Source organism: Lactuca virosa, chromosome 2, assembly GCF_052849685.1.
Source record: "Lactuca virosa cultivar CGN04683 chromosome 2, Lactuca_virosa_CGN04683_v6, whole genome shotgun sequence".
NCBI lineage: Eukaryota > Viridiplantae > Streptophyta > Magnoliopsida > Asterales > Asteraceae > Lactuca > Lactuca virosa.
In genome coordinates, this window is record NC_136427.1 from 249,101,400 (window position 1) to 249,122,607 (window position 21,208).

At 34.9% G+C, this 21,208-nt stretch overlaps 1 protein-coding gene across 2 annotated transcripts; it reads left to right on the top strand.

The window, feature by feature from the left end:
- Positions 1-1,332: 1,332 nt before the first annotated feature.
- On the top strand, positions 1,333-3,922 carry RRP41L (3'-5'-exoribonuclease family protein). 2 transcript variants are annotated; one of them, XM_079080032.1, is made up of 7 exons: positions 1,333-1,578; positions 2,123-2,201; positions 2,686-2,788; positions 2,930-3,053; positions 3,135-3,223; positions 3,297-3,446; positions 3,546-3,922. In XM_079080032.1, the coding sequence occupies exons 1-7, from the start codon at positions 1,440-1,442 to the stop codon at positions 3,645-3,647; spliced, it is 786 nt and encodes a 261-aa protein (XP_078936158.1). In that variant the 5' UTR covers positions 1,333-1,439; the 3' UTR covers positions 3,648-3,922. The 2 variants fall into 2 exon arrangements, with proteins under 2 accessions (XP_078936158.1, XP_078936159.1); XM_079080033.1 differs by lacking the exon at positions 1,333-1,578 and adding an exon at positions 1,826-1,854.
- Positions 3,923-21,208: the final 17,286 nt, after the last annotated feature.

Below are 21,208 nucleotides of genomic sequence, written 5' to 3' on the forward strand. Positions count from 1 at the left end.
TTTAGAACCGGAAAACCCGGAAACATCAAAGTGGGTAGGTTGGAACCGGATAAAGTGAGTTTAGAACCGGAAAACCGAAATATTTTGGTAATTACTTACTACTTAGTGGGTTGAACTTTGAAAATTTTCATATTGATATCCCGACTTTGAGGGACTGTAACTCATTGAATATGAAACCAAAATTGATAAAATTATAGTCTAAAATCATATACACACTCTAAACTATACTCTAGAAAAAACCGCATGTCAATCCAACTTTAAACGAATGAGATATGCATGTGTTAACATTTTCACAGAATACAAAGTACAAAAACAAATAGTTGAAAAGTTGAAAATTTTCAGTTTTGATATCCTGACTTCGGGGGACTGTAAATCATTGAATATTAAACCAAAAATGAAAAAATTATAGTCTAAACTCATGTAAAAACTCTAAACTACAAGTTGGAAAAAACCACATGTCCATCCGACTTCAAACGAATTAGATATGCATGTTTTAAAACTTTCACAGAATACAAAAAACTGAAAAACTAAAAACTTTCAGCTTTGATATCTCGAATTTGGGGGACTATAAGTCAATGAAAATAAAACTAAAAATAGCAAATTTATAGTCTAAAATCATGTACATGCTCTAAACTACATGTTGGAAAAAACTGCATGTCAATCGGAGTTAAAACGAATGAGATATGCATCTTTTAAACGTTTCACAAAAACCGGTTCCGACCCTAAAAGTGGTTCCGGTTCCTAACACCGGTTCCGATTTTCAGACCCGGTTTACCCGGACTCGATGGACCCAAACCCGGATTACCCGGAACCCGAATAAAGCCAATTTTTAAACCCGGAACCGGAACCGGTTCTATATATTCCGGTTCTAACTGTTCCGGTTCCGTCCGATTCTGGTTCCGGTCCGATTTTCCGGTTTTAAATCTCATCCGTAGATGCAATACACATATCCTAGGCAAACAAGAGATCGAGATGGGGTGTATATCCACTTCACTCCATCTTTTGTGTGGAAAAAAATATTAGGATATTTATTAATTGTTCCTTTGAAACCATTTGCATTATATGATCGACATACTCTATCGTGTCTTTTGTAACAACACATGTCCTAAAAGTTATCGAAGAAAAGATCATCATTAATTACATTTTTTGGGATGTAATTGTGTAAAATTTTGGATTCAAAATAGCAATAATAACTATTGATCTGGATTTTAAGAACGATGCTGGGCCCTTATTGGATATCAACTGAATAACATTACGCTGCTTAGCCCAATCTATGGACTGAACATAGGGCCATTTACGAGTATACAACACCTCAACTCCTCAAGGCTCAAACTCAAACCACGGAGGGGTTACATAAGACTATCAAAGTGCGTCCCTGAAGCCGACGGAGAGGGGAGACAAGAGAGAAAGCGGAAGGGTCCCAGTCTGACACACGATTCATGGCCGCCAAAGGAGGAGCAGCTCCGGCGACGTACTCACCGTCCCCGACAACCTTTAAGAAGAAGAGACCTCCCATTTTCACCGATGTTGATTGGGTACGCCCCGACGGTCGCGATTTTCACCAGTGCAGACCTGCATGTATGTCCTAGTATCCTATATCGCTCTTCCTCTGCATAATCACCTGCTCAACTCGTTTGTTTTGTTGATGTTTTGATATGAAAATTAGTATGATATTTTGTAAGTAGATTTTCTATTACCTTTTGATTAATCATGCTGTATTTCCTGCCCCTACACTCAAGGAAGAGTGGGAGAAACAATATAAGAAGAATAAAACCCTAATTTTATCGGCTTTTCAAGATGATTTCTTGTCGATACGTTTTATCTTCAGCATTAAGGGCCAGATAACGTACTTGTGTGAGTTTTTTCTATATCAAGCTTGCACATTTTCTATAAGAATCAATTTCTAACGCCCTAATTTAGACATATGAACAATTATTTTGGCTTAAACATGAAAATCTCATATGCATTTGAGGTTCCTTCATATTTTAGCTTATGCTGTGATATATTTCCAAGTGACTTGATTTTTTCCTAGTTCTGTTCTTTTTGCTCATAATTTACCACTTTTTAGGGGTTTACATAGTGGATTATGCATAACTTGTGTGCTGCATTATCTGCTTTTCAGTTTTACGAACGGGAGCTGTAAATGCAGCATCAGGATCTGCTTATGCAGAGTTTGGTAATACTAAGGTCATTGTGTCCATGTAAGTTCACCTCTTATGTAATAGATATTTTACTGATACATGTTTGATGTTTCTCAAAGATATATTCTGTTGATTCTTTCAGTTCATAGTACTCGTTGAATGTTGACTAAACAAGCATGTGTATTCATACAAGCTGACATACATCCTTGAGAAATTGAAACTGATTTATGCAGCTCCTATATCTTTTTTACAAATGAACGCTCTTGTTTCAGATCAATAATGACCTAATGTTGCTAATAGATTATCAGCCCACATCTGTCATTGTTATAAGGATTAGAAGTGTTCTTTAAGTTCTATGGCAGTGAATATTATTCTTATCTTTCATCAATGAAATATTTAACACCCTAATTTTTTACCCAAAAAGCTTCTTTTATAAAACACAGTTTCCATACAAAAGCTGCACTTCTCTATAACACGGGGACACAATTCTTTTAAATGTTATCCTTACTAATAAACATCATTTTCCATTATAATTTTATTTCAGATTTGGGCCCAGGGAAAGTAAGAAAGCAATGATGTACAGTGATACTGGTCGCCTAAACTGTAATGTTACTTATACAACTTTTGCCACTCCAGTTCGAGGACAGGTATGTTTATGGAGTTATTAGAATAATAATAATAATAATAATAATAATAATAATAATAATAATAATAATCTACTTCTTTTTAGAGTAAAATATTTCATTTGTCATATCTTTTATTTGTAGTCAATGTTTTATATATGCTAGGCATCATCAGACAACAAAGAGATTTCATCACAACTGCACAAGTCTTTGGAGGGTGCCATAATGCTTGATACATTTCCCAAAACAACTGTTGATGTTTTTGCATTAGTATTGGAGTCTGGTGGCTGTAAGTTCCTATCTCTTTTATTCAAAACATATGTTTCTAATTTTTCATCTCTTTTTAAAAATTTATGTATAATAATTGCAGGTGATCTTCCTGTAGTAATCTCATGCGCCAGTCTTGCTTTAGCAGATGCAGGGATTATGATGTTTGATCTGGTTGCTGCAGTTTCTGTGGTATGTATGCACATGAATGTTATTTTTTGATTGATTGTGTAAGCTTTTTGACACTTCTTTTTTATTTATAAAGTCTTGCTTGGGGAAGAATCTTGTGATTGACCCTGTTTCAGAAGAAGAAAATTATCAAGATGGTAGTCTTATGATTACTTGTTTACCCTCACGTAATGAGGTAACTCAGTTGACAATAACTGGAGAATGGTCTTCCCCAAAGATTCATGAGGTATGCCATCAAAATGGCAATTTTGTAATTAATGTTTTAAAGTGTTACTTTACTTGCATCGTTTAACTGATAGAAAATTTGTTAAATATAAATTAACAGGCAATGGAACTATGTCTTGATGCGTGTTCAAAGCTTGGGAAGATCATGAGATCATGTTTGAAAGAATCGGCCTCCACCTCCACCTCCACCTCACAAGAGTAGCTGCTTGTTTAAAACATAACATGTATGTTTGGATTCCATTTTTCTCAATTAAAGATACATAATAGGCACTTTAGTTTTGAATATCTTGTTTTTTTTTAGCATGTCCAAATTTTGAACCTGTGAAAAACAAAAAAAAAACATGGTCTTTTGTTGTTGGCCTAAATTTTGCTTCTTTAGTTTTGAATGTCTTGTTTTCGGAGGTATGAGATTGTTATAGATTGTAAGAAATATTTATGTTATTTGATCTTTTCTAATTATGGAAACTTCTTAGCTCACCTTGACTGGGTTTCGAAGATTTGAGTGGGCCTTTTCAGTTAAAAAAGTCAAATTAAAAGGACTTTTTGAACCAAATTAGAAGCACTGACTTTCTTGACTTCTTGTTATGGGTTGATACGTTCAACTGGATCAACATTTGTTGTTACTTGAGTGGACTTACTGTTTCTTAGGAATCTTTGAGTGGTAGATCTTGGATATGATGTAGTTATCAAACATGCCACTTTCTTCTATAACCAACATTTATCAAGTTGTGTTTACTGTTCACATAGTCGAATCAATTTTTTTTTTCAAAGTTACAGAAATGATCCTTGTAAAATAGTAAAATTACAGAAATAATCCCTATTTAATAGTAATTTTAAAGAAATTATCCCTGAGCGATATTACCAAAATAGTCCATGTGTAATAGCGAACTTACAAAGATTGCATCTGTGTAGTAGTGAGATTAGAGAAATAGATCCCTTACAATCTTTGATTTTTAAATTATTTTGGCCTAATAAACGCGTGGGCATGGCCATTAGTTACAGAATATATTTGACTTTGATAGTAAAGGGTACTATTAGGTATTAGGTAGAGGTGTACAAAAGGCTCGTCAGAATGGATTTTTTTTTTTTTTTGAGTTCTTATCGGCAATTCTTTTCATTTTTTCTTGTTGCTGCATAGGGACGAGCATATGAACCGGGAACCGGCCAGAACCAGTACTGGAACCGAAACCCGATGGAACCGGTCGGGTCAAGCCAGGACCGGGACGATATTTTTCTGGATTTTTGGAACCGGGAACCGGAACCGGTAGAACCGGCAAAAACCGGAACCGTATGTTGCTATTTTTCGAGGACCGGTTCCAACATTGATGACACGACCAGAACCGGTAGGAACCGAAACTGGTAGAACCGGCAGTCCGGTTTGGTTCCTATTTTCCACCAAGTTCGGTTCTCGAGCCGGTTCCTTTGCTCATCCCTATTGCTACATATCTCGCTTGTACACGTCTTCTCTTTGTTTTCGGGACCTCTAATGAGTTACAGACAAAGTTCGAAAATGTTAAATCTTTGATGATTACATCATCTATGATTGAGTTGTAAAAACTTTTGGGTACATCCTACATCTGAACTGAATTCTTTCTGGTTAAAGAACATCTTTCTAGTTGCTTTGAAACAATTATGAGATTCTCTAGGCGGTAACATGTGATTGGGTAGTGGTCCTGTTTATGGGGTCAAAGCATATAAATGTTACAACACTACTTGCAATGCCACTAAATTTAAAATCAATTTATCTAAGTATTTTGATTTATATCAACAACAGACCAAGATAATCAGATTATAACACGGTAGAGGGAGTTAGATGTCGATAATTATGTCTTCATACAGATAGAATGACTGCTTCTTATTAATGATTTTCGAGTTTCGACATGTGCAACCATAATCTATAAACGAGGTAAACATATGAAAGTATAACAACATGATCTCCTTAGCCTAACACTATCATCCTACTTTCTTCTAAGAGATCCTCTTCTTCTCTTACCATCAATTATAATCGACTCTACCCTCTTTTATCATTTCTGATTGTAGCCTCCTTAGGATATGTTCATACCACCTCAATCGTCCTTACCTCAATTTTCTGTTTTCTATGCCTCTTACAACGAGTTTTTTTATAGCCACATTTGAAATCTCACCCAACAAAGTTCTACTCCATATAATTAGAGTTGGCAAAAACTGAAACCTCACAACACGACACAAATATTAAATGTGTAAGGTTGAGACTCAAAATTTTCAATTTGAAAATGACTCGTCTATGGGTATTCAAGGTTTTATTTAAGGAAAAAAAATTCTTTAGGTAATGTTTTGATCAAGGTTGGGAATATACCCTACACCTTGTAAGACTGAGATAAATTGAACCACACACCAAAACGTGTGTATGATATTGTATATATACTAATGAATTATAATAATGAGATCCTATAATGTAGGATCTATAGAATACATATATACATAACATATTTAACAATATATACAATATATTTATCTAATAGTTATCTAATATCCCCCCTCAAGCGAATAGGCGGTGGACCAACGCGTAACAAAGTACGAAAATGCTCAAACTGAGGACGTGGAAGGCTTTTGGTGAAGATATCCGCCACTTGAAGCTTGGTAGAAATAAACTTGGTGTGAAGTTTGCCGGAAGTGACAAGTTCCCGGATGAAATGATAATCAAGGTCAATGTGCTTAGCGCGCTTGTGAGCAACAGGATTTTGAGTCAAAAATAAGGCGCTTTTGTTATCACAGAGCAGAGTTGGTCGATCCGGTGGCAAGGCATGAAGTTCACGTAGAAGATGAGTGATCCAGACAATTTCTGCAGCTGTGTTCGCCATGGCCCGGTATTCAGATTCACAACTAGATCGTGAGACAGTTGGTTGCTTCTTTGCACTCCAGGAGACAAGATTGCCGCCAAGAAATATGGAATAGCCATAAGTAGAGCGACGAGTTTCAAGACAACGAGCCCAGTCAGCATCAGAATAGCCCAATATGGTGTTGGTCTGCGGATGACAGAAAAGAAGCCCAAATGAAGCAGTACCCTTAACATAACGCAGAATGCGTTTGACAGATTGAAAGTGAGCATCCGTAGGTGCATGAAGATATTGACTGGCTTGATTAACAGCATAAGATAAGTCTGGTCTGGTAATAGTTAAGTACTGTAAGGCCCCGACAAGCGATCGATAAAGAGTGGGATCGGAAAAAGGAGAGCCATCAGAGGTGAAAGTCTCATGTGTAGCAAGAGGCGTGTGGACCGGTTTGGAATCAAGCAAATCCGCCCGGGTAAGAACATCTTTAGCGTATTTAGACTGACTTAGAAATAAACCATTGTCAGTGTAACTAACTTCAAGTCCAAGAAAGTAACTCAAGTCGCCAAGATCTTTAATGGCAAATTCACGATTTAAACGAGCAGTAAATGTAGTGATGACAGACTCATGACTGCCGGTAAGAATCAAGTCATCAACATAAACGAGAAGATACATGATGCAAGAGTCTCGAGAAAAAATGAACAGGGAAGTGTCAGCACGACTGCAGACAAAACCGTTGGATAGTAAAAAGGTGCTGAGACGTTGAAACCAGGCTCTAGGTGCTTGCTTCAAACCATAGAGAGCTTTGGATAACTTGCATACATGATTTGGAAATTGGGGATCGGTGAAACCAGGTGGTTGCTCCATGAACACAGTCTCTGTGAGTTGACCATGAAGAAAAGCATTTTTAACATCCAACTGATGAAGACGCCATTTGTTCAATACTGCAAGAGATAGAACAATGCGGACAGTAGAGGCTTTAATTACAGGACTGAACGTATGTGAATAATCTATCCCTGGAATTTGTGTGAAACCTTGAGCGACCAGACGTGCTTTATACCGTTCAACAGATCCGTCGGCATTGAATTTAATACGATAAACCCATTTAGAACCAACAATATTTGAGGAAGATGGGCGTGGGACTAACACCCAAGTATTATTATGACGTAGAGCCTCCATCTCCTCATTCATGGCAGCCAACCATCGTGGATTTTTTGCAGCTGATTTATATCCTTTTGGTTGAGATTCAGAAAATAGGGCAGCATGCAATGCATGTTGAGCGAAGGAAGAAATGTCAAAGAGATGTTTGGGCTTAAAAATACCAGACTTGGAGCGTGTAGTCATAGGATGGAGTGAGGAAGCTCGATTTGGAGGGTCCGGACATGGTCTGGGATCTGAGTTGTCATTATCAGAAGGTGGACTGCCATAAGATGAATCGTTAATTGGGTCGTTGTCAGGTGTAGGAGGTGTAGCAGGGCCATCGTCGGATAACGGGCCAGCAGGGATATTGTTGCGAGAGACAGGTTCACATAAAGAGCATGGTCTGGTAACTGGAGGCGAATGGGTCCGTTGAATGGTATCGGTTTTAGTAGGCTGATCAAAAAATGAAGTATGAAGAGGCCCGTCATCCAAGAAAACAGATAGGTCCAGCTTGGAAAAATAAGAGGACACATGTTGATCAGCAAAGGGGAAAGAGGTTTCATTAAAACGCGCATGTCGAGTGATATAAATCCGTGATGTTGTTGGATCAAGACATTTGTACCCTTTATATTGAGGATGATAACCAATGAAGATGCAAGAAATGCTCCGTGGTGTAAGCTTGTGTGCTGAATAGTCACGAAGATATGGGTACACTTGACAACCAAAAGTGCGAAAATTTCCATAAGAAGGTATGCGTGAGAAAAGCAACTGAAATGGAGAATGATTATTGAGAATCTTGGTAGGAAGCCGGTTGATGATATATGTAGCTGAGCTGAAAGAATCAACCCAATAGGAGGTCGGGACATGTGCATGAAAAAGCATAGACAGACCAGTTTCAACGATATGCCTATGCTTCCGTTCAGCTCTGCCATTTTGTTGGGGAGTATGCGGGCACGAAAGCTGATGAACAATACCATTTTCTTCAAAAATTTCACGAACAATGTGATTGACAAATTCACCGCCCCCATCACTTTGAAAAACCTTAATTTTCCGTGATAGTTGTGTTTGAACAAGCTTTATAAAATTCTTTAAAACAGCATAAAACCCTTTCTTATTTTGCAAAGGATAAAACCATGTGAAACGTGAGTGATCATCAATAAACACAACATAATATAAATAACCATTTGATTCAACCGGAGCTGGTCCCCATAAATCACAGTGTATCAAATCTAACGGATTTAATGATCGTTTAGGATTTAAATCAAAGGGTAATTTTTGTCCCTTAGAAAGATGACAAGGTTCACAAAAAACTGGTTTAGGCAAAATAGAAGTAACATTCAACAAACCAAGTTTTTGTAAATTAGAGATAACATCAAAAGAGGTGTGTCCTAAACGATTATGCCATAGTTCAAAAGAAGCTTTATTAGAAACTCCAGAAGAAGCGATCAAGGTTGTATGATCATCTTTAAGCACATACAATCCATCCTCACACCGACCTCTTGCTATCACTTGTTTGGTTGACCTGTCCTGAATATGAAAGAATGGTTGAGAAAAAAGAACATCAACTGGATTATCCATGGTAAGTTTACTAATTGATAACAGATTCTTGGTTAAATGAGGAACAACCAAGACATTTCGTAAAGTAATATTTTTGTGAACCATGGTGTCACCAATATGTGAAACTGGCAGATTGTTTCCATTACCAAAAATAACATGTGAATTACCAGAATATGGAGCAGGTGAGGTGACATTATCTGTTGAGGAAGTCATATGTGCAGTTGCTCCCGAGTCCACATACCAATCGGGATTTCCCTGAGTTACATGACACTGGGAATGAAACGCTTGTGCCAAGTTTGAGTCTTGATGAAGAGAGTTGGAAGCATATGTAGACAGACTTGGACAAGAGGACGCATAATGTCCATTTGTGCGACAAAGCTGGCAATGGGGAGGACGACGCCCCCCACAGCCTCTACCACCACCAGCAGATCCACGAGAGCCACCACGTGGATAATTTGTTGACCGACCCCTGTTATTGGTGGAACGAGATTGAGAAATAAAAGCTGCAGGTGGAGTAGTGGTGCCATGGATGGATTTTAAAAACAACTCATGGCTCTCTGCCTGAGATATAAGATCACGAAAGGTTGGAGAGGGTTTACTGGTGCGTATGGCAATAGAGAATGTTTCAAATGAAGGCCCTAATCCGCATAAGAACCAATGGATTTTATCCATATCTTCAATTGGTTGGCCTATGGCAGCCAATTTATCACAAGCAGACTTAAACTTTCTACCATATTCAGAGATAGTAGAGGTACCTTTTGTCATTTGGCGCAAAGAGTCGCGTAAGGAATGAATTCTTTCTACCGAAGAACTGCTATAGGTGGATTCCAGTGAGGTCCATATCAAACGAGCTGTGGAGAGCCCAAGTACTTCAGCAGCAGCCTCTTCAGTTAATGACGAATTGAGAAGAATCACAGCCTTCTGATCAAGATCAAACCAGGAGGTAAAAGCTGGATTGGGAACTGATTTGTTGTCAACTTCGACTGTTGCAGCAGGTTGAACAGAGGTGCCAACGTGGGGCAAAAGCTTCTGATAAGAGAGTAAGGGAAGCATTTGATTCTTCCAGAGAAGATAATTGGTGGAACATAACTTGATGGGAATCATATGAAGCAAAGTGTTCATTGAAAAGGTGCCATCCTGAGAAGTCGACATCTTCTAGGGTTTTGAGAAAAGAAGCGGAAAAGAGAAGGAGGGAAGGATCGGATGGTTTAGGCTGATACCATGTAAGACTGAGATAAATTGAACCACACACCAAAACGTGTGTATGATATTGTATATATACTAATGAATTATAATAATGAGATCCTATAATGTAGGATCTATAAAATACAGATATACATAACATATTTAACAATATATACAATATATTTATCTAATAGTTATCTAATACACCTCACATGCCATAAACTTCATTATGTATAACTTCCTCGTTATAACAATCAAAATGCTCATTAAGCAATCTATCAACATTAAAGTACACTTTATCTCTTAGAGATAGGTTGTAAACGAACCGAACGAACATGGACGATGATTGTTCGTGTTCTTTCGTTTAAGTTAGCCGAACAAACGAACAAACATGAACAAATAAATGAGCGAGTTTGCTTGTTCATTTTCGTTCGTTTAAGTTCGTAAACATGCTAAATGAACATAAACAAACAACCATACACAAACGGAGATAAAACAAACATAATTGAACATATATAGACGTAAGCAAACATATAATATAGTAATGTAATTAAACACAATTGAACGTATATGGACATAAAAGGAACTTAAATGAACGAACATAAACGAATAACATAAATGAATGTTCACAAACATAATTAAATGAACAAGACCATTGTTCATGTTCTTTAATTTAACTAAACGAACAAGAATTTGTGTTCATGTTAGTTCATTTTTTAAATAAACGAACATAAACAAACTTTCCGTCGAATGATTCACGAACAGTTCGTTGAATGTTCGGTGCGTTTACAGTCCTACTTAGACATATTTCATACACCATTTTAGGTTACTTAACCTTGCCTCAAACCACAAATTTATGTCATCAATAAATTTGGGAAACTAAATAATCTAATCATAATTAAATATTTATTTAAAAAAAAACCCAAAATTTAGGTTTTTAGTAAAAATAACCATTTGGTCTGTAATGGGCATTCCAAACAAAAAGAAACACTTTTTCTTGGAAAAAAAATTCAGAATGACATTCTGGATTCCGTACTGAAATTTCGGATTTCGAAAAATAAAAAACTTCGGAATTTTAAGAACAACTCTGAAATCCGATGAACATTTCTAGAATTTCGAGAAAAAAAATTGTTTTTTTTACTGGTATGTATCCGAATTTTGTTCTTTCACTATGAGTTGATAAGGTTGAAGGTATTTTATCTAATTATTTTTATAGATAGTTTTCTTAAATAAAAAACTCTTATGCTTTTTAAGAGTTGGTTGACTAATGAAAAAAATGAAGAAGAAGAATTTTTATTCTCTTAAATCTTAAATAAAGTAAAAACAAAATTTGAATTTGAATTTTCACCCAATATACTTGGTCTTTGCGAGAACCGTATGAATCACTATAGTACTTGACTTGATTCACATAAGGTGTTTTATATACACCATATTATGTTTGTATTCGTAAGAAATTTTCTCTAACAAAAGGTTAAACAAACATAGTAATTGTGAACTGTATACGATATTAGTATATAAAATCGGACATTTTATTGAAAACGATGACATTAAACATTTCGAAATTGATGTTTCAGACATAAATGAGAATATTTCTTAAAAAAAAACCAAAAAAAACTCCGGATTTTGAAGATCAAACCGGAATATGGCATTCAGAATGGCACATTCTTTAAAAAATTGAAAAGAAAAATAAAACTACGGAATATGAACAGTAGTTTGAAATGTGCATTTGGAAAAAAATTGTTATTTTTCAAAAACTGAAAAAAATAGCTATTTAAAAAAAAAACTAATTTATATAGGTTAGATTACTTAATTTCCCATCAATTTATCTTCTGTCATTTTGCCTAATAAAACATCATACTTTCCTCTATTTGCACAAGTGTTCAAATTCACTTCTCATCATTTTAGAGTTATCATTTTGTTAGAATTTGAACTTCTATTTGCATAAACATCCTAACTTATAACCTAACCGTGTCCCCATTATCCAATTATGGCATTGTATCCTCATTTGTCCCATGTATCTAAGATTTTCTCACATTTGTATATAAATGTTACACATAGAATTCTATACCTATCAACCATATTCAAAACCACAAGCTTAACAAAAAAGTGGGTGTCACAGTTATTCTATCGACTTGCAAGTGGAGTTGCAATTATCATACATATAACACATTATAATTTGTGCGTTTTTCTATTTGATGTAAATGACATATGGACATTTTTCTTCAACGGTGCTTACGTCTTGTACTCTTGTATATAAACAAAACTTTTTAGTTTCTTATTTTTTTTTTAAGAAATAAATAAAAGCAAAGCACTGCCGGCTAATTAATTGATACGTGCCGTCTGTGTGTATGATATTTGTGGTACAGTTGGAAATTATATTCTTTATTTTTTTGTAAAAGATTTTCATTATTTCATTGGGTTGTTTATTCTTGTTGTTTGAAAGTCAACTTTTCTTAACTTGCACTTCACGGGATAAAGAGATAAGAGGGCATTAAAGTAAGGGGCATGTTTCCACATGTACAAATGACGTACTTATTAAAAAAATAAACTAATACAAAATAGAAGTTAATGTCAAAATAACATAATTAGATTAATTAGTGGGGTAAACTCTTTTAATGAACATTCATATGAAAGAAATTCAGACAATTGGTACTCTTTAATGAAATACCTGGTAAAAGAGAGAGAAAATAATACGTAAGAAGTTAAAAGAAAAGAAATTAAAAAGAAGAAAAACACATGTTTAGGAAAGATAAACCTTTTAACTTTTATATTATATGTTACCATTAATATCGAAGATGCTTTTCCAATTATTTCAAATAAATAAATAAATAAATAACTTTTTTTTTCCTTCAATTGAGATTTTTATGGATCAAATCACTTTTAGGATTACAATATCTGAGCATCCTACAAATAGATTTTGATTTGTATTTTGCTAAAATTAGACATAAATTGGAGTTTTGAAACCGTGTTTCTAACCAGAGAATTACAATATCTAAGCATCCTACAAATAGATTTTGATTTGTATTTTGCTAACAAATATTTGATACAACAACCTTACTCTTTGTTTTGAAAACAACCTAATGTTTTCCTTAGGTTTTTAATGTTGAAAAATCATTAAAAAACACCATATAGCAACAAAAAGAGCATGAAATTATGGATTAAAACAGAAAAATTGGTCCAAATAAAAACTTATGTCTAATATGAGAATGTTTCTAAAAAGGAACTAAGAGTTTTTTCGAAAAGAAGTTCTCTATTATTAATGTAAAATTACGGCTAAACATTCTAAAATTGTGTTTGAAAGAGTATATATATATATATATATATATATATATATATATATATATATATATATATATAGAGAGAGAGAGAGAGAGAGAGAGAGAGAGAGAGAGAGAGAGAGAGTCAAGATCAAATAAGAAGGAAATTTTTGGTAGGAAGGTAAGAAGTTTTTTTTCTACATATTATATATATATATATATATATATATATATATATATATATATATATATATATATAGTCAAGATCAAATAAGAAGTAAATTTTTGGTAGAAAGGTATGAAGTTTTTTTTCTACATTTTTTTTCGTGAACAAACAAAATAAATCATTAGATGATTTATTTGTAAGATGATTCACAAGAAAAAATTCTCAAAAAAACATCTCGATGATTCATTTATACAATGATTTTGTTGTTATTTACTAAAATTGTCATAAAAGTGATTTTTTTCTTAATTTCATTAAAAATGAATCATAAAGATGTTTTTTTGGGAATTTTTTCTTGTGAATCATCTTACAAATGAATCATCTAGTGATTCATTTATTTTGTTCGTCAAAAAAATATATAGAAAAAAAAACTTCTTACCTTCCTACCAAAAATTTCCTTCTTACCGGATATATATATATATATATATATATATATATATATATATATATATATATATATATATATATATATATATATATATATATATATATATATATATATATATATATGGTGGAGTTCAATAGAGAACCATAATTAACCAAGGAACCAAGGAACCAATCTTTTTTTCAACTTTTTCAACTTATTTTTTATCAAAAAAAAAAAAAAAACTAAAAATACAGAAATTCATAACTTTTTATCATTTTTCCAATGATATCAAATTCGATTTTTTTTTAATTTACGTCAAATTCACAATGTGAATCTTTGAAAATTCACAACGTGAATCCGGATTCACACGGTGAATCCGAAAAATATTTTTCACATTCACAATGTTAATATATGAATTTAGATATTTTTTTTTTTTTTCGATAAAGAATAAGCTCTAGAAATTGAAAAAAAGATTTGGTTCCTTGAAGAACCAATAATTATGGTTCTCTATTGAACTTTTCCATATATATATATATATATATATATATATATATATATATATATATATATATATATATAGAGAGAGAGAGAGAGAGAGAGAGAGAGAGAGGTATGTTTAAATGTTTCTCACATTATTGTGTGCTACAAGCCTACAATGCACCAATAAAAATTTAGTAAAAATTAAATTACTATTTAATCAAATAAAGATAAATATTAAATGATTTTCATAATTATATGTATATTAAATGATATCTATAATTATAATTCTTTTTTTTATGAAAACTAATTAAATTCGTCATTAATTTCAACAATAACATTCTTTCAGAATGAATTCACATCTATGTTTTATGTATGGGTTCGTGTTTTATTTCAGAACTCACTCACTTGAAATACAATAAAGTTGCATGGAATATGAAGAATGAGAGTGTATTTTACTAGAATACACTCTCATTATTCTAGATACGAATTCATTCTGAAAGAATATTATTGCTTACATTAATGACGAATTTAACTAGTTTCAATAAAAAATTAATTATAATTATGGATATCATTTAATATACATATAATTATGGAAATCATTTAATAACTATATTTATTTGATTAAATAATAATTTAATTTTTAGTAAATTATTATTGATGCATTCTAGCACACAATAAATGTGAGAAAACATTTGAATCTACCTCTCTCTCTCTCTCTATATATATATATATATATATATATATATATATATATATATATATATATATATATGGTTAGGTTAATGTTTTTTTTACATTTATTGTGTGCTAGAATACACCAATAGGAATTTGGTAAAATTAAATAATTATTTAATTAAATAAAGATAAATATTAAATGATTTCCATAATTATATGTATATTAAATGATATCCATAACTATTATTCCTATTTTATGGAAACTAATTAAATTCGTCATTAATGTCATCTATAACATTCTTTTAGAATGAATTCGCATCTAGGTTTTTATGTATGAATTCGTGTTTTGTTTCAGGACACACCCATTTAAAATACAATAAAGTTGCATAGAATATGAAGAAAGATAGTGTATTTTACTAAAATACACTCTCATTTGGCTAGAATATAATGTCACTCTTCTAGATACGAATTCATTCTGAAAGAATATTTTTGTTGACATTAATGATGAATTTAATTAGTTTACATAAAAGAAGAATTATAATTATGGATATCATTTGATATACATATAATTATGGATATCATTTACTAAATTCTTATTGGTGCATTCTAGCACACAATAGATGTGAGAAACATTTGAACCTACCTCTCTCTCTCTCTCTCTCTCTCTCTCTCTACCTTCCTCCGCCTGCAGACCGCCACTCTGGTGGCCGAAGCAGCCTCCGGTGACCTTTAACCGCCGAAAATTCTTCTTCTTGCGGGATTTCTTGTTTTGAATGGTTGTTGTCGGAGTTAGCGAGTTTTGAACCTCATTAATCGTACCTAATGATGTCTTTTAGTTGCCATATCCCTTTAGATCAAGTGTTTACGTCTTGAATCAAGAAAACAATTGAAACCTTCACTTTCACCTTTTTTTAGCGGGATTTTTGTTTTAAGCTTCTTGTTGTCGGGTTTAGCGAATTGTAAGCTTTGTTAAGCATTCCTAATGATGCACTTTGGTCCCGATAAGTTTATCACTTTAAATGTCATCAAATCTTCATGTGTACGCATAATTCAGGATCTTTTATAGTGTTCCATTTCTAAGCATATGGATCTATTTTAGATATTGTCGAAGGTTACTATAACTATTATTTGGTTCCTTTAACTCATTTGGTTTTGTGTGTGTGTATATGTTTGGTGTGTGTTTGGCGTGTATGTATGCAGGGCCGGTCCAAAGATATAATAGGTCTAGGGCGAAAAGAAAAAATGGACCCCTAAAGTCGAAAATAGACAAACCGTTACAAATTTCACTATTAATATTAAAAAGCAAAAATATGGCCACAACTTTACAAAAACAACTAATTTAAAGAAAAATATTTTTCCAAGCATTTTTAGATAAGTTGATTTCTCTCTCTCTCTCTCTCTCTATATATATATATATATATATATATATATATATATATATATATATATATATATATAATCTAGGAATTTTGGGCCCCTTAGAGACATGAGCCCTGGGCGACCGCCCGGGTTGCCTATCGTCTGGCTGGGCCTGTATGTATGTGTGTAAACCAAAAAATATGTTTGAATTATTCATACCCTAATATATGTATACAAAGATGTATGAAAATGTGTGGTTTAACGCCTATATAATCATATAAGAGGAGGTGTATGTATAACATGATAATACAAGAAAGTTATGAAGCAACAGTATAAATAAAGTGTAATATGCGTTTTATTTGGAAATTATCAAAGTAGAGTTATTGGTATGGGGTGTAGGTGTTCAGAGAGGGAGTTCATCTTAGCCACTCCAGTGGTTTGATTTTGTGTTGCTGCTTCAGGTGAGACTTCTCACTATGCCATGTATGGCATTGTATATCCATTGTATGTTAGGATAATGGTACTGTTAGAGTACGAGTATGCTAGTTGACTAGGATAAATCCTTGTTATGTATGTGCAGTATAGGACACTTGGTGTCATGGTATGATAGACTGGTAGGGTCTTGCTTGTTGGTTGTATGATACTGTTTGGTGTCATTATTGGTTAGGGTAATGATAGTATTGGTTTATCGTTGAGTGGATACCCTAGGGGTTGACTGTGAATTAAGTTAAATAGCTTGAGAACTCTTGGTCTAAAGCCTTGTTGCATGGTTCTTGTTCGATTTATCGATTTCGGGTGGGATCATCTGTTCGACTGTCTATTTGGCTCCCGACTACATGAGACTATGTATTCATAAGGCGATTGTCAGTACTAGCATTGACCCTGGTATGGATATGGTACCGGTGAGAGGCCGATGATAGTAGGGCGGATGAGAGTCGATATGATTCAGGCGAGAGGTCGATGGTAGCATGACGACCGAGAGTCGATAACAGTAGTGGCTGAGAGCCAATGATAGAGTGCCACTAGATGATGCATATGTTTGAATGTATGTTGTATGCCTGTAGATAGGAGATTTGGCAAGTCGGCGCTAGAGCCGAGGACTTTATGTTGATGAATTGTATGTATGGTGGAATATGTGGTATCAACAGTCCTGAAGTTATCACCAACTCAATAAGCACACATAACAACAATCAACAAATAAGACTCAACTAGTCTAGCATGCACTCTTCTATGACATAGGTAATATAGTGAGAAGACTTACCTCGTAGATAGCAGCTAGACACAACAACTCTCATATAGTGTAGATCGATACTACGAGACTGTAACATCCCAATCTTCATGTATGAATTTACAAGCTTTATATTTATATTTTCAGGGCAACTCGACGATTTGGAAGGCTCCAACTCGTCGTGTAGAGCATATAATGCTCGCGTATCTTTCAATGTCTAGTCGACGAGTTGGAAGGCCCCAACTCGACGAGTTGAAGGCTGAACATGAAAACCCTAATTTTTAGGGTTTGCACCCTATTTAAAGGCATTAAATCTCATTGTTGGCCTCCTTCATCGCCTCCTTGTCTATAGAAAAACCCTAGTTCATTCTTTTGCCCTCATTGTGTGTGTGTGTGTGTGTGAGCTTAGAGAGTGATTTTTGGTACTCTTTTGGAAGGAACAAGAAGCTTGAAGAAGTTGGCTGAAGGGAGAGGCTGTAGATCCGGTGTTTACTCTGTTGTGGCAACCATTTTAAGGTATAAAGTCGATACCTTGGCCTTTTATTGCTTAGATCTACTTCTATGAAAAGATATTGTTATTCTTGGTCCATATTAGAGTCATTCTTGGAATGATGCATTGTTTGAAGTTGCCACTTCAGATCTGGATGTTTTGTGGCTCTTTGAGCCTAAAGTTCCAAGCTTTATCAACTATTGGACCTCCTTCATGCCCTAAACCCCTTATTAAGCTATGAATGAGTGTTTTAGCCCCTTGATATCATGCATGGACGTAAAGCTTGCATCTTTACGTTGTATCTCAACCCTAGGGGACCAGATCTATAGTTTGGAAGCATTAGACTCGCTTGGAAAGGGACTGGATGAATTAAGACTAGGAAGACTCGACGAGTTGCTTAGCCAACTCGACGAGTTGAATTGGGTTTTCCCGCTTTCTGGATACTATAGGAACTCGACAAGTCGTTCTGCCAACTTGGCGAGTTGGCAAGGGTTTTTACCGGTTTTTTGAGTTCTGATGGAACACGACGAGTCAGGAAGATGCACTCGACGAGTCGGGTCAACATAGACTGTTGACCTTGACTGTTGACTATTGACTTTGACCATGGTTGACCATGTTTGACCTTTAGGATATTGTAGGCAGTTGAGATGGAGTTGTGAGTTGGGATTGATATTACCGATTCAACACTACTTGTGAGGTGAGTTGTCCTCATTATACTGACAGGGTCGAAGGCACCAATGCCGACCCTTTGGATTGTATCCTGGTTTATCACATGATACTATGTTAGTGATTGGGTAGATCTGTATCCTAGTGTGTAGGATGATGCTATGATTGATGATATGTTAGGCCTATTTGATAACTGTATGTGCTAGCTAGAGTTTGATATTATGTGATATTATGTGATGGCGAGTGGGTTGAGGCGGTCCTGCTTTGTGCTCAAGGCCAAAAGACCCAGGGCGGCCCAGATAGACTGAAGGCCCAAAGGGGCGTACCAGTCAGACCGAAGGCCTGGAGAACGGTCCAGACAGGCTGAAGGCCCGGTAGGGCGGTCCAGACATGCTGGAGGTTCTGAGAGTGGGCCAGATAGGCTGTAGGCCCGATGAGGTGGTCCAGTCATGCTGAAGACTCTGTATGCATATTGTTTGTTTATGACAATGTTCTGATTGTATGGTGTTGGTATTTTGGGGGAACTCACTAAGCTTTGGGCTTACAGTTTTGGATTGTGTTTTCAGGTACTTCAGATGATCGTGGGAAGGCGAAGGCTTGATCGTGCACCTCCTCACATTTTATGTTATGATTTTCTGGGATTACTCTAATGACAAACTATTTTGAAAATAATTTGTAATAAATGGTGATTTTTGGATGTTTGAAAAAGTTTTAAATTTTTATTGATTTTATGGATGTTACAGATACACCTAACAATAATAAAGAAGTACCCACTCAGTCTACATCCTAAAATCCTAGTACCCACTCAGTCTACATCCTAAAATCCTCAGGTTGACCAAAAGTCAACAATGGTAAAAAAGTCAATGATCAAGGTCAACGGTCAAAGCCAACCTCAACAGAACTCCACGTCGTGGCCACTCATAGGCCACGCCGTCGCAGCTTCTCGACAAAAAAGTCGAGTAACCACCAGTGACCATGTCGTGGTGAGTAGATTGCCACGTCATGGAAATTGGGTTTTTAAAACCTAATGGATTAATCTCTCAATCCATTAAGCCACCCATTCAAACACTCTAGAAAGCTTCCTAACGTCTAAAACAACATAAAAATTGATATTTTTCAGTCATGCATGTCCAATGCAAGTCTAGCCTTCAAACTAGGTCAAAAATGGAGAAATAAAACCAAGATCCCATGCATGGTGTTCAATACACCAACAAACTTTAGATCTAGAACATATGTCCACCAAGGGACCTCAATGATCCATAAAGTTGCTAACTTTATGGAATCCATGCACTCAACTCAACCTAAACATGGAGAAAAGTGGGTAAAAAAACTAGATCTAGCATGAAATAATGAGAAAGGTAAGATCTCGAGGACTTACAAAAGTCCAGAATTAGCACAAGATCATGAGGGGGATATTTGCTAGCTTGGACAATGCACCAAAGACACCTTCTTCTTCTTCAAGGCACCAAAACACCACCAAGAGCTTCATAAATCAATAGTGGAGGCTAGGGTTTCCTTAAGGGTGAAAGGGAGGCTGATGGTGTGCAAACCCTATGTGACATCCTCAATTTCACGGCCAGAAAAGACCGATTTGTTTATGCTTATTCAAAAATCAGAGTATCCTTTTTGAAAAATAGTATTGCGGAATTTTTTCTCAGAAAACATGATAAAGATGTTATAAAAGCATTTCCGAAGAAATGTATTTTATTTATATTAAAACATTGGGATGTCATCCTCAATACAGAAACATAAGCATAACGAATATTATAAGCCTTACAGTAATTAAACTAGTGGCCTCATACTCCTTGAATCTCTCAGCAGAATGTATCATTCATATAGCCATCGGTGATACAATAAACCGAGTGAGTCAGGTTGGGAAACCTGGTGAGTACATACGGTTTTCAACCCACAATAATATAATTTTTATGTTTAATCATCAAACAATTAAACCCATTTCCCATCCCCATTATTTTCTTTATTCTTTAAGGATCTACCCTAAGAATCATATATTCTTCATTTTTTTATTCCTAAGGATTGTCCTAAGGAATAGGCATGAAGTCCATCGCTGCAAGGTTTATCCAACAAGCACTAAGTCCATAGTTGTCGACGTTATCTATTAGGCACAACTGGAAATGTTTATTTGTAAGGAACTAAGTCCATAGCTGCCAATGTTCATTTATAAGGAACTAAGTTCATAGCTGTCAGGGTTTTTAGAGTACATCTGGTGAACACGTCGTTCACAAACACCTACAGGTTGCGAGCCTGCTAGCGTTCCACTGGACTGTCTAGAATAGTTCGTGGTTGTCATCTATACTCTGCTAGATGA